Source organism: Rhinopithecus roxellana, chromosome 2, assembly GCF_007565055.1.
Source record: "Rhinopithecus roxellana isolate Shanxi Qingling chromosome 2, ASM756505v1, whole genome shotgun sequence".
Classification (NCBI taxonomy): domain Eukaryota; kingdom Metazoa; phylum Chordata; class Mammalia; order Primates; family Cercopithecidae; genus Rhinopithecus; species Rhinopithecus roxellana.
In genome coordinates this window covers 18544422-18556963 of record NC_044550.1, presented here as the reverse complement: position 1 = coordinate 18556963, position 12542 = coordinate 18544422, and the positions used below count along the sequence as shown (strand labels likewise).

General features: G+C 36.4%; 1 protein-coding gene across 1 annotated transcript in view; it reads left to right on the top strand.

The window, feature by feature from the left end:
- The window catches only part of TBCK (TBC1 domain containing kinase), a 258415-nt gene that overhangs the window by 6640 nt on the left and 239233 nt on the right, over positions 1 to 12542 (top strand). Inside the window, exons 2-3 of the mRNA XM_030915419.1 lie at positions 842 to 1063; positions 10781 to 10853. Coding sequence (XP_030771279.1) covers positions 871 to 1063; positions 10781 to 10853 — 266 coding nt within the window. The 5' untranslated portion in view covers positions 842 to 870. The remainder of the gene's footprint in view (positions 1 to 841; positions 1064 to 10780; positions 10854 to 12542) is intronic.

Genomic DNA, 12542 nt, shown 5'->3' with positions numbered 1-12542 from the left:
GCTCTATCAGGATTATTAAAAGGATTAAATCAGATCATACATTATGTAAAACATCTAGCATAAAAATGAAAATTGCTTATTTAATATAGAGCTGTCTTTTAATCTAGTTTAAGGTTTACTACTATTAATAAGGTCCCTGATTAATTACCAGTTGGTATCTATATTCCCTCTTTCCTGACTTACCTCACTGTATGAGAAGGAAGGTTCTTGATGGTATGTGGGTTATTCAATCTTTAGGTAAAGAGAGGAGCCTTATTGGCTGAGTGTGGTGGCTCACGCCTGTAATCCCAGCACTTTGGGAGACCGAGGTGGGTGGATCAGGAGGTCAGGGGTTCAAGTCCAGCCTGGCCAACATAGTGAAACCCCATCTCTACTAAAAATACAAAAAGTTAATTGGGCTTGGTCATGGGTGCCTCTACTCGGGAGGCTGAGGCAGAATTGCTTGAACCCGGGAGGCGGAGGTTGCAGTGAGCGGAGATCGTGCCACTGCACTCCAGCCTGGGTGACAGTGCAAGACTCTGTCTAAAAAAGAAAAGAAGAGCCTTATTAATAATATGAAGATGCAGTAACAAACTTCCTCTACTCATTAAACTGCCAGATGTCGTTGAGAATGGAATCATCTTTTCTTTTTTATGCCATTGAAAATCTTTGAGTTTGATTCAGAGCTGCAATATAAATTTATGCTGAGGTGTTTTGTCCTCTGATATTTTAGAATTTTCTTACTGTGATATTTTTACTGTGAAGTGTTCAGATTGGCATTTTCCTCCAAGTTGTATGTTAATTGTGTTTAAGGTTTGGTCTGTCTGGCTTAATATTTGGTGTCTGGCTTAATATTTTCCAGATTATCTTAGAAGACCTAGAATTCCAAAAATGTTTCCCCTGGAGGACGCTGAAATGGGAGCCTTTACCTTCTTTGCCTCGGCTCTGCCACATGATGTTTGTGGAAGCAATGGGCTTCCTCTTACACCAAATTCCATCAAAATTTTAGGGCGCTTTCAAATCCTTAAAACCATCACCCATCCCAGACTGTGCCAGTATGTCGATATTTCTAGGGGAAAGCATGGTAAGTTATTTTCTTTTTTTTCCTATTTATGTTCTCTACTTTGTTACCCAAAATTATAAATACTGTATCCACTAAATATATAAAGCTATCATCAGTTCCTGTGCACACATGTCCTTCTTTCTCTCCTCCTTTTCCCCCACCCTGCCTCTCTCTCATACACTTGCCCATTTCTTTGCAAATCTACCAGGTAAAATTCAAACTCTTTACTAGGCTATTGCATGCAAAAATCCTTCATCTAGTCCTTGATCCAGTCTGTGCTGTCCTCTTTCGATGTATTGCTTGTTGTTTCCATTAATTTAACCCTTCATTCCAGCCAAGCTGAGTTGCTTTGAGGTTTTTTGATTCACATATCCTTGATTTTGTTCTTTGCAATTTTCTCTCATGGATTATGCTATGAGGGAGGGTCAAAGGTAACAGAAATTTATACTGAGCAGAGTGGCCAAATATACGCATTCAGTAAGCTATGGGAGGAGTCATGAATATTTATGAAAGGAGGACCATGTGTATGTGCATTTAAACTTCATTCCCCTTCAAGCCGCTTCATGGGTCCCACATATAAAAAATGGCAACGTTGGCATGATCTGACGGTCATGATCCGAGGGTGGAGTTTTTGACCCTCTGACGTCAAAGGTGGAGCAGAGGACACGAAAACCCTTACTGCTCATTCTTGGTAGACTGGCCAGAACCACTCCATGATTGGTTATCAGGCAAATGGTTGCTTATCAGGCAAAAAAGAAGGGGTAGTGTCAGACAGTTGGTTGATATCAGTTGTGAAATCTTTTGAAAGGGCTGGTTTTCGCTAAGTCCCTAGGGAAGAAAGCCTAATCATGGTTAAGAAGGTGGTATAATGAGATAGTCTGACCCTAAGTCCTATCATGGCTGAGAACTCAGTTTTCAAAGTTATTCTGGGGTCCCCTTGGCCAAGAGATGGTCCCTTTAGTCAGTTGAAGGGCTTTGAAGATTACTTTTAGTTTACAGTAAACATGTAAGGAAATGAAATTTTAAGTTTAAAATTGTAGCTTCAGTAGGCTTTAGGAAGTCTGTGAACCCCTCAAATTACTAGAAAATTGTATATGTGTGTATACATATGTACACATGTGTTTGCTGAATAATGAAAATTCATAGTTTTTCACAGATTTGCAAAAAGGATTCCTAATGTAAAAAAAAAAAAAGAGAGGGGAGAGGGGTCTTAAAAGCACTGGTGTAGAGTATCAAGGGGTATGGAGAGATCATCTTCTTTACTTAAGGCTAACTTGAGAAGTTCTAATGTCAGGTCCTAGTCTTTTCAAAATTGATTTAACCTGCACCTAGTGTTGCACCATGTCATATATTTACCAGTCAGGAGACCCACAGTCAGGGCCACTGTGTGGGGTTTTGCCACACTGCATAAAAGCTTCTGGATAATGGAGTAAGTGGGAGCTGAAGTCTGATTCTCTGATTTATTCTAGGGGGAGGGGTGCTTTTTCTAATTTGCTTAAAGAGAACTGTGAAAGCTAGTGGTAACTGTATCTATAGTAGACTACAGATAGCTCCAGCCATTTGCTGAAAGCCCAGAAAATAACTTTTGGTGAGTTAATTTTTGTTCAAAAAAGAATTTTTTGCCAAAGATTTTTATTTGTTACCTGGCTTCAATGACATTAAGTAGATGTTGAAAAATTATGGGGATCATTTGGGGCTTTTTACATCACCAAGCAATGTAATAGATATTTTCAATCCCTGTATACTTCAATACCATATTACCCTTAATTCAGCTATAGATTCTAAAAAATTGCCAGTTGTAGAGTTGGCCTATTTCCAAAACCATTCTTTGGTTGTCAGTACAGTAGATGCTCAGTATTAACCATGGGTGGTGAACATCTGTAAATTTGGCAGAGGCCTGTCTTTCCAAACTCTTGCCACCAAGAGCCTTTTGTTTATTCCCACTGTATCTGGAAGCTCCTTTGGAGTTTCACTTTATGTATTTGGGGTTTTTCCTCTGACCAATTTTTCCTAAGCCTTTTCCCAATTGACAAAATAGTCCTAAAGCTCCTTCTTTTCCTTCCTCTACCTAACTTGGCCTCTATAAACACTGAATTAGGAACTGTGTCATAGCATGATTCTCTTTGGGGAGCATTCTTGCTAATTTTGCCCATGAACCTTCTTTTTGATTATCAAAGTCAGGTAGGAACTGATCCCCTTAGAAACTGTAATTGTTTTACTGATTGTTGTTCTCTGAGGCCAGTTCAACGGTATGGTTAGTTCCCTTAGCCCTGTCCATCATATTGCTGTTTACTCTGCTTCCCTGACTTGCCCTGCTCCTCATGTATCTCAGCAGCCCTCTCTGCTAGGGTAACGTAGGTCATGAATATATGTAAAGTTTATATATTTTAAGTCTAGTTGTCTGAAATGAAAATATCGATTGTCATTAGGCTAGGGAATTTGATTATTTTGTTTTTATTGGCAATGTTTAACATTCTGAAAAGTTGTGTATATGAGGAATAATTTACTGTTAGAGTAACTGCTTATGCAAAAGTCTGTTTGTTCTAAAACATTCTAGTCAGTTCAGTTGCATCTACTTTGAAAAATTTGAAAAGTTTCTGCTGAACAATCTCCTTAGTGAAAGTATTTCTCAGTGTGAACACCTATTTTTCAATGGTGTAATACCACATAACTTTGATTTGTGTCTTCTCAAAGAATTTTGATTTTGATTCTACTTTTCCTCTTTTATTCCGTTTTTGCTATGCAGATATCTTACTATTGTTAGTCATGCCCCCTCCCACCCTGCATGTTATTAAGTCAATAACAATTAACTTCTTACTTGGAGTCACATACACCTCTTACATGTGGTCTGTTTTAGTAACAATATGTTTTCACATATTATGTTAGCTCAGAAGTCAAGGTTTCACTGTTTTCTATAGATCATTCAAAACTAATCAAAGATGATAATATTTTCTTGCTAACTCAGCAGGATGAAGTTTTTAATCTCAGGAATGGTAGACACTTTATTAGAATTTCAGAACTTTTTTTCTAATAGAAGAAAATATCTTTAGGAGAAAAGAAGCCAGTAAAGGCTGAAAATACTATGTTAACAAATTTTCTTTTCTTTTGAGCTTGAAATCTCAGCTGTGTTTAGAAGCAGAGTGAAGATTATAAATGGTAGTGCATCCTTTTTAATTTGGTATTGATTATCCAGAAATCTTTCAAGGATTGCTGGTGAAATCAAGAATAAAAATTATTTTATTTGAAATTAGAATATAGAATAATAAAATATGGAACTATAAGATAATGTATTCTGTATCTCTAGCATATAAATTTTAATCTGTGTTTGTATTAGTTTCATAAGAGAAACAACAAATTATATAATTATATAAATTATATATATAATATATGTTATATAAGTATATTAAAAATATTGCCGAGAATTGGTGTGCATGATTGTGGGGGCTGCTAGGCAAGTTTGAAATTCGTGAGGAAGGTCATCAAGAAGGACAAGCTAAACTCTTGGGCAGAGGCTGAAGCTGTCATCCACAAGTGGAATTTATTCTTCTTCAGGGAAGCTTCAGTTCTGCTCATAGTTATTTATTTTTTATTTATTTATTTTTCAGAGACAGGAGTCTCACTATATTGCCCAAGCTGGTTTTGAACTCCTGGTTTGAAGTGATACTCCTGTTTCAGCCTCTCCTGTAGCTGGGATTATAGGTGTGAGCCAGTGTACCTGGCTTTCAATTCTGCTCTTAAAGGCTATTAAACTGATTGAATCAGGATTATCCAGATTATCTAGGATAATTTCCCTTCAAGTAAACTGATTATAGACTTTATTCATTTGCAAAATAATTTCACAGCAACATTCAGATTAGTATTTGATTGAATGACTGGATCCTATAGTCTAGCCAAGTTGACTCATAAAACTGACCATTGCAGTGTTCTGGTACCAATACTATTCTTTAAGCATAGTATTTTTCTTTGTTGGTTTTGAACTGTATAAACACTTACTGAAATATCATATTTTAATGGTGATGAGCTAGTCTCGATTTTTACTGTGAATAACAAAAGTGATGCAGTAAATATATTCTAACAACCATTTATATTATTTTAAGGGATTCATGATTCACCTCTTTCTCTAAATTTAAAAAAAAAAAAACGCTACTTTTAAAAACTTTATTTTACTTTCCCTACCCCTTATTCAACTCCTTTATTCTTGCTTAAATGTGTGTTCTCTTCGGTTTCTTAGTGTTAACTTTGTATTAGCCTGTTTTCGTGCTGCTGATAAAGACATACCCGAGACTGGGCAATTTATACAAGAAAAACCTTTAATGGATTTATAGTTCCATGTGGCTGGTGAGGCCTCACAGTCGTGGTGGAAGGCAAGAAGGAGCAATTCACGTCTTACATGGATAGCAGCAGGCTGAAAAAAGAGAGCTTGTGCAAGGAAACTCCCCCTTATAGAACCATCAGAGCTCATGAGACTTATTAATTATCACAAGAACAGGCAAAGACCTGGCCCTGTGATTCAGTTACCTCCCACTAGGTCCCTCCCACAACACATGAGAATTCAAGATGAGATTTGGGTGGGAACACAGCCAAACCCTATCAAACTTAAAACACACAATTTGGGCTAGAGACACTACATCATACTTGGGGTTCCTCAAATCTTTGTTAGAAGAAAGACTATTTCACAATTATTATATATTCTACTCTTTAAAGTTCATCTTAGCATCACTTTTTTTTTATAAATAATGCTACTACATTGATGATTTATATTTGGCACATTATGTTTCCCAAATGCTTTATTCAGTGAAATTATATTGTTTTTATAACATGTTATTTTTAAACAGTGGTCCAGAGATTTTAGAATGAAGACTCTCGAAAGATTTCTTTAAAAAACATGGTTCATACTGGAAATATTGTTTGGTATACACTACATTATCTCTGGGAGAAACTTTGATGTTCTGCCGAGGATTATGGCTCTGTAGTATTAAAACTACGCTTAATAGTTCCATAGAATCTTGAAGCTTTGGCAAACACTTGTTTATGATATTTTGAAGGGGTTTCCAAAAGCCTGAAAAATTTTAGTTGTGCCAGATAATTTGGAATCTCTTACAGATATGGAGCATTATGAATATCCAATTTAAAATGGTTCATTAATGGAATATGCACATTTTAATAAATTATTTTATTTTTGTTTTACATGAAAGTCAGTGCTACTGAGTTATACTGAGTTTATAATATGGGCATGTAATTTTCTACACAGGACAGAGCTCTGTTTATTTAGTGACTGTGGTCATATGAGATTCTTCATTTCTAATGGCCACATCATGCCTTTTCTAAAGCTAATTCATTTAACAGTTATCTTTATATTACATGCCTGTATGTTGTAGGTGACATTCTACACACATGTGATGCAGTACACCTGTGTGCACTAGGCACCTGTGATGTACTACTGTGATGCACCTGTGTGCAACTACTGATGCACTGCAAGGCACCTGTGATGAGACCTACCTCATTCCTGCCATCACAAAATATATTATCTGATAGGAAAAAAGATATCACAGTAGTTCCCCCTTTTCCTCAGGGGATATGTTCCAAGAAGTTTCCTGCCACTCCAATTGGATGTCTGAAACAGGATTGTGCAGAATCTGATTCTCATCAGTCATAACATGTTTCTGTGTATGTCTTCTACCCACAAATTTAATGCCTTTTCCATCTTAGATAGGTACCTGTCTTGCACTGTGGTAATAATTTTGTAGTTTGAGGCATGACAACAAAACTAGCATGATTTTCTTTTTTCTTAAATTTCACGAATAGAAAATTTCTTACCATATATCTTAACAACTGATTTTTTTTTTCTTTCCTTATCAAGTTGAGAACTTTCACCTTTTCACTTGAAGGAAACACTTTACGTCTTCTTTTTGTTGTTGTTGTTTTTAAGACAGAGTCTCACTGTGTTGCCCAGGCTGGAGTGCAGTGGCATGATCTTGGCTCACTGCAAGCTCCGCCTCCCAGGTTCATGCCATTCTCCTGCCTCAGCCTGTAGCTGGGACTACAGGCGCCTGCCACCACGCCTGGCTAATTTTTTTTTTTTTTTTTTTTTTTTTTTTTTTTTGTATTTTTAGTAGAGATGAGATTTCACCATGTTAGCTAGGGTGGTTTCCTGACCTCGTGACCCGCCCACTTCGGCCTCCCAAAGTGCTGGGATTACAAGCTTGAACCAGCACACCCAGCCACGTCTTCTTTTTGGCATATATTAATTGCTGGTGAGAGATTTCATTATGCTACTCAGAATGGCATGCAATTTAAAACTTAGAAATTGTTTATTTCTAGAATATTCCATTTAAAATTTTTGCAAACTGCAGAAAGTAAAACCATGAATAAGTTGGAGTTATTGATGATGCTGGCTGGACCAAAATAAAAATGCATACAAATTATTAGAGTTGAAACAAGTGCTACGAAAGAAAATTAAAATGTGGAATAGAGCATGTTGTAGGAGAGCAAATTGATGTTGGGAGGTCCAGAAAAGTTTCCCTTGAGGAAGTCACATTTAACTGATCCCTGAATAATGAATAATAATAAAAACTAACAATTAGCTAGTGCTTGTTATGTGCCAGACATTATTCTAGGCTTTTATTATATATTAACTCTTTTCAACCTCACAACAACCCTGTGAGGTAGGTGGCTATTCTTCTCTTCATCTTACAGAAAAAAAACTGGCATAGAGAGGTTAGAAAATTTCCCTGCGGTCACATAGTTAATTAGTAGTAAAACTGGGATTTGATCCCAGATAAAATAGTCTATACTCTTTTTTTTTTTTTTTTTTTTGAGACGGAGTCTTGCTCTGTCGCCCAGGCTGGAGTGCAGTGGCCGGATCTCAGCTCACTGCAAGCTCCGCCTCCTGGGTTCATGCTATTCTCCTGCCTCAGCCTCCGGAGTAGCTGGGACTACAGGCGCCCGCCACCTCGCCCGGCTAGTTTTTTTGTATTTTTTAGTAGAGACGGGGTTTCACCGTGTTAGCCAGGATGGTCTCGATCTCCTGACCTCGTGATCCGCCCGTCTCGGCCTCCCAAAGTACTGGGATTACAGGCTTGAGCCACCGCGCCCGGCCAGTAGTCTATACTCTTAACCACTATGTGGGAAAGATCATTTGAGGCAGTAAGAACCCATGTGTAAGTGCCCTAAGGCAGGAAGCCAGAAGGAAGATCAGTGTGATGGAAGTTGGTAAACTAAGATGAAATAACATAGATGAAGCTAGAGAGGGAGTTCCATATTCAGACTTCTTATGATTTTATCACTTGGGCTTTAGTGCGAAAATATGTTGGAAAGAAATAGGAATTAATGTGAGAAGATCAGTTAAAAGATTGTTGTAGTTCTCTAATGAGATGATGCTGGCTGGGCCCAGATTGTGGCAGATGGAGCAAACTATATAGATTCTAGAAATATTTGAGAGATAAAAATAGCAGTACTCTGTTTATTTGGATTTGAGAAGGGGAGATTACTGTTTAGTTTCTAGCTAGAGCAGTTGACTGGATAGTGATATCATTGACTGAAATAGTATTAAAGGGGACAGACTTTAACAGTAAATTATAAGTTGAGTTTTGGTTCTCTTGAGTTTCAGGTGACTTTTATATTAAAAACCTGTAATATAGGCTATAAAAGCCTGCAGTTCAGAAGAGAGTTTTGGGCTTGCAATAAAATCTCAGAGTTTTTCAGCCTTGCGAATAGATGAGAAAACAGGAAAAAAGACCCTGAATCAAAGGTGGAGAAACTGGTAGCATTTCAATTTGGGTAGAAGAGGTAAAGATTTACAGAGGATACTGAGGGGAGGGAGCCAGATAAATGTAAGGAAAATGGACAAAACATGGTAAGATGAAAAGCAAAGGAATGCAGTTTCTTGTTTTGGTTTTCTGATAAGGTTGACAGCTTTTTTCTTCTGGAATTTTACCATTGTACTAAATTGCTTGGAGCTTACCTTTGCATACTCTTTTCTTTATTAAGTAAATAACTTGACCTTTTATTTCATGGTTTCCTTTCCTTTTTCTTTTTCTTTTTTTCTCATTAAATGTTCTTTTAAAGTTAATTTTCTTTAAATTCCTGTTAAATATTCCTGTTCACCTCCCTCTCTAGCTTCATCATTTGCTATTTCATTTTATTCCTATTCCTCTACGATTGAAATCTTTTATCAAAAAATGATAATATTCATAGATAGCATTTTTAATTTTTGTGTTTCAGATCATTCTGTATAATCCCATTTTGCTAGACAGAGTAAACTTAGATATGATCCAAGATAATAATTTGCTCCGACACTTGACATGCCTGCCTGAACACAATTGTCCATCTCTCCTTCCCCTATTCAAGACCATGCCTTAATCCAGTCATTACTGAACTATTTTATATACTAGATTTCCTACTCTGAACTCCCTCTTTCCCATCTTCTTCTGTCTCTTTTTTCTACCTTGGCTACTTTTTCACTTTCACCAAACTTTCATTTTACAGTTATCATTATTCCTAGTTTCTTTGCACCTTTACTTTATCTAGTCTCAGTCTGTCATTGTGTTTTGTGTTCAACTTCTTCCTTATTTTACTTAGAATCCATTTTGCATAGATACTGACAACACTCCAACTTCTTTTGAACCAAAATCCTCAAATAACCTTGTCAAATCCCCAAAAGCTTGGAAACCCAGTTGTACTTTTCTTTTGTTCCTCTTAAGATTCATTGTCAAACATCATGTTGCTGACTTGGGTTAATGGATGAGGCAAAAAAAAAGTATGGACTGGCCCTTAGAACTGTGCCATCTTGATCAGTTGATCTGTGGGAAAATAAAAATGACATCATAATGTTGATCATGTCTACCACTGTTTTATATTATTTAATCTCAGCAGACCCTATGATGTTACAAACTACAGTTGACCCTTGAACAACATGGGTTTGGATGCACACATCCACCTAAATATGCAGATTTTTTTTCCAATGAATTTATATTGGAAAATTCTTTGGACATTTTTGACAATTTGAAAAAACTCATTGATGAACCATGTAGCCTAGAAATATAGAAAAAAAATAAAAAGATGTGTCATGGATACATAAAATAAATGTAGATACTATTCTGTTTATGTGTTGTCAATAAGGCTTCCAGTCAAGAGTAGGCAATTAATAGTTAAGTTTTGGGAGAGTCAAAAGTTATAGGTGATTTTTGACTGTGTAGGGAGTTGGCACCTTTAAGAAACCCCTGCGTTGTTCAAGTGTTAACAATAATTCTAGGTTGATTTTCTTTCTCTGTAGTTATGATTCGGATCATTTCTACTTTTTTTCAAGTTTCTGAATGCAATTTCAAAGATCTGTGTTTAAAACCAGAGTGTCAGGCAATCTGTACCTAGCTCCTTACTTTCCCCTTCTTTCAACATTCTTTATATATTAATCTAATCTTTTACTTCTTTCTTCCAATCTGTGTCAGAAGAAGGGTGAGTTATTTTTTCCCCAAGGACAGTCTTTCCGCCTGTTTTTCCTGATGGACATAAGAAAAACTCTAGCAGAAGAAAAATACAAGATAAAAAAATAGTTATTGTTTTATTAGATGTTTATTATCCTATATACTTGGTAATAATGTAGTTAATATAGAGTTTGAAAAGCTCTTTTAAAATATTGTTATGGGTGTTATATGCTAATATCATCAGTAGAGAATATTATTTTGTTTTTAACATGTCTGATTGATAAAATATAACATGGGTTTGCTTTGTTTTACTCAGAACGACTAGTGGTCGTGGCTGAACATTGTGAACGTAGTCTGGAAGACTTGCTTCGAGAAAGGAAACCTGTGAGGTACTGTAGAGTATCAGAACAATTAAATGAAAAGCAGAACTTGGCAAACAAAAAGGCATTTTGTTTAAACTGCAGGGTTTTGGTTTCTTTTGTTACTTAATGATAAAAGTAGGTGCAAATTTTCATTTGAGAAAATTTAATTTACAGATTACATAGGAATTCAATGTTAACATAGTCCAGTGTTCATCTTTTGTGAGGTAGGCATTCTCTGAAATATTTCAAAAAAATTCTTCAAAAGGGGATATATAAAAATTTGAAACCTTCTTAGTACTAAGCATTTCAGTAGCTGAGATTAAGATTATTTTCCTGTATTTTTAGTAGAGAGGAGCTTCACTGTTTTGGCCAGGCTGGTCTCAAACCCCTGACCTTGTGATCCACCCACTTCAGCCTCCCAAAGTGCTGGGATTCCAGGCATGAGCCACCGCACTGGGCATGGTGGTGCATGCCTGTAGTCCCAGCTACCTGGCATGCTGAGGCAGGAGAATTGCTTGAACCAGGGGGGCGGAGGTTGTGGTGAGCCGAGATGCACCACTGCACTCCAGCCTGGGCAACAGAGTGAGATTCCATCTCAAAAAAATAAAAATAAAAAAAGGATTATTTTCCTGAAAGGAACACCTGGTAACTTCAAATAGGATACTTGTATTCCTAGGCACACAGTGAACTGTGTTAAATAAAGGTCACATTGAAGACTAGGGAGAAATACTAATCATAGCTTGGATAGAATTTAATGATACAGTTTAAATGCAATTATTGCAAAGACTCAATAAATTTACTCTTTTGGCAAGGAAAGTATGTGGTCTAAACTTTTATTACAAATATACTATTAACTTCTTCACAGATTTTTCTGAAGTGACCTTAAAATTATCAAAAAACTTTTTTAATGTATAAGTCACATTGTATTAAACCAATAAAAACCAAAAAAAACACTCATCTTGCCATGAGTGTTTATAGAATTATTATTATCCATCCTAGTTTTGAAAAATATTGTTACTCTGATTGGTTAATAGTTTTCCATTACCACAATATTCTAGATGAAAAATATTTTTCAAGGAAAGAAAAACATTTATCTTAATAATTGGTAGTAATTTGATAGAAGCAAGACAAATAAATTGAATACAAGTGCTATTATTGCTCTTTTAAATGATTGGGTTTTTGGTGGCCTCTGGAATGAAAAATGCAGATATCATGTATATACCAGCAGTCCACAACCTTTTTGGCACCAGGGACCGGTTTTGTGAAAGACAGGTTTTCCATGGTTGGAGGGTGGAGGGATGATTTCAGGATGATACAAGTGCATTACATTTATTGTGTACTTTATTACTATTTTTATTATATTATAATATATAATGAGGTAATTATACAACTCACCATAATGTAGAGTCAGTGGGAGCCCTGAGCTTGCTTTCCTGCAACTAGAAGGTTCTCTCTGGGGATGATGGGAGACAGTGACACCCAAAGTCTGTTGTTCATGTTCAGTCTGCTCTGTAATCTCGTTTTGGTTTGCTGTCACTGCAGAAAACCCTGCTTCACAAAGATAGGATGTTGGAAATGGAAGCAGGCTTTTCAGTGCTTTTGTGCCAGTCTCAGGATATTCTGTCTTGATTTTAATCTAGAATGTATGGAGATTTGATATTGTCTAGTTGATCCTCTTCTAGCACAGATGAAGTCAATTCACCTGGCTTATTCACA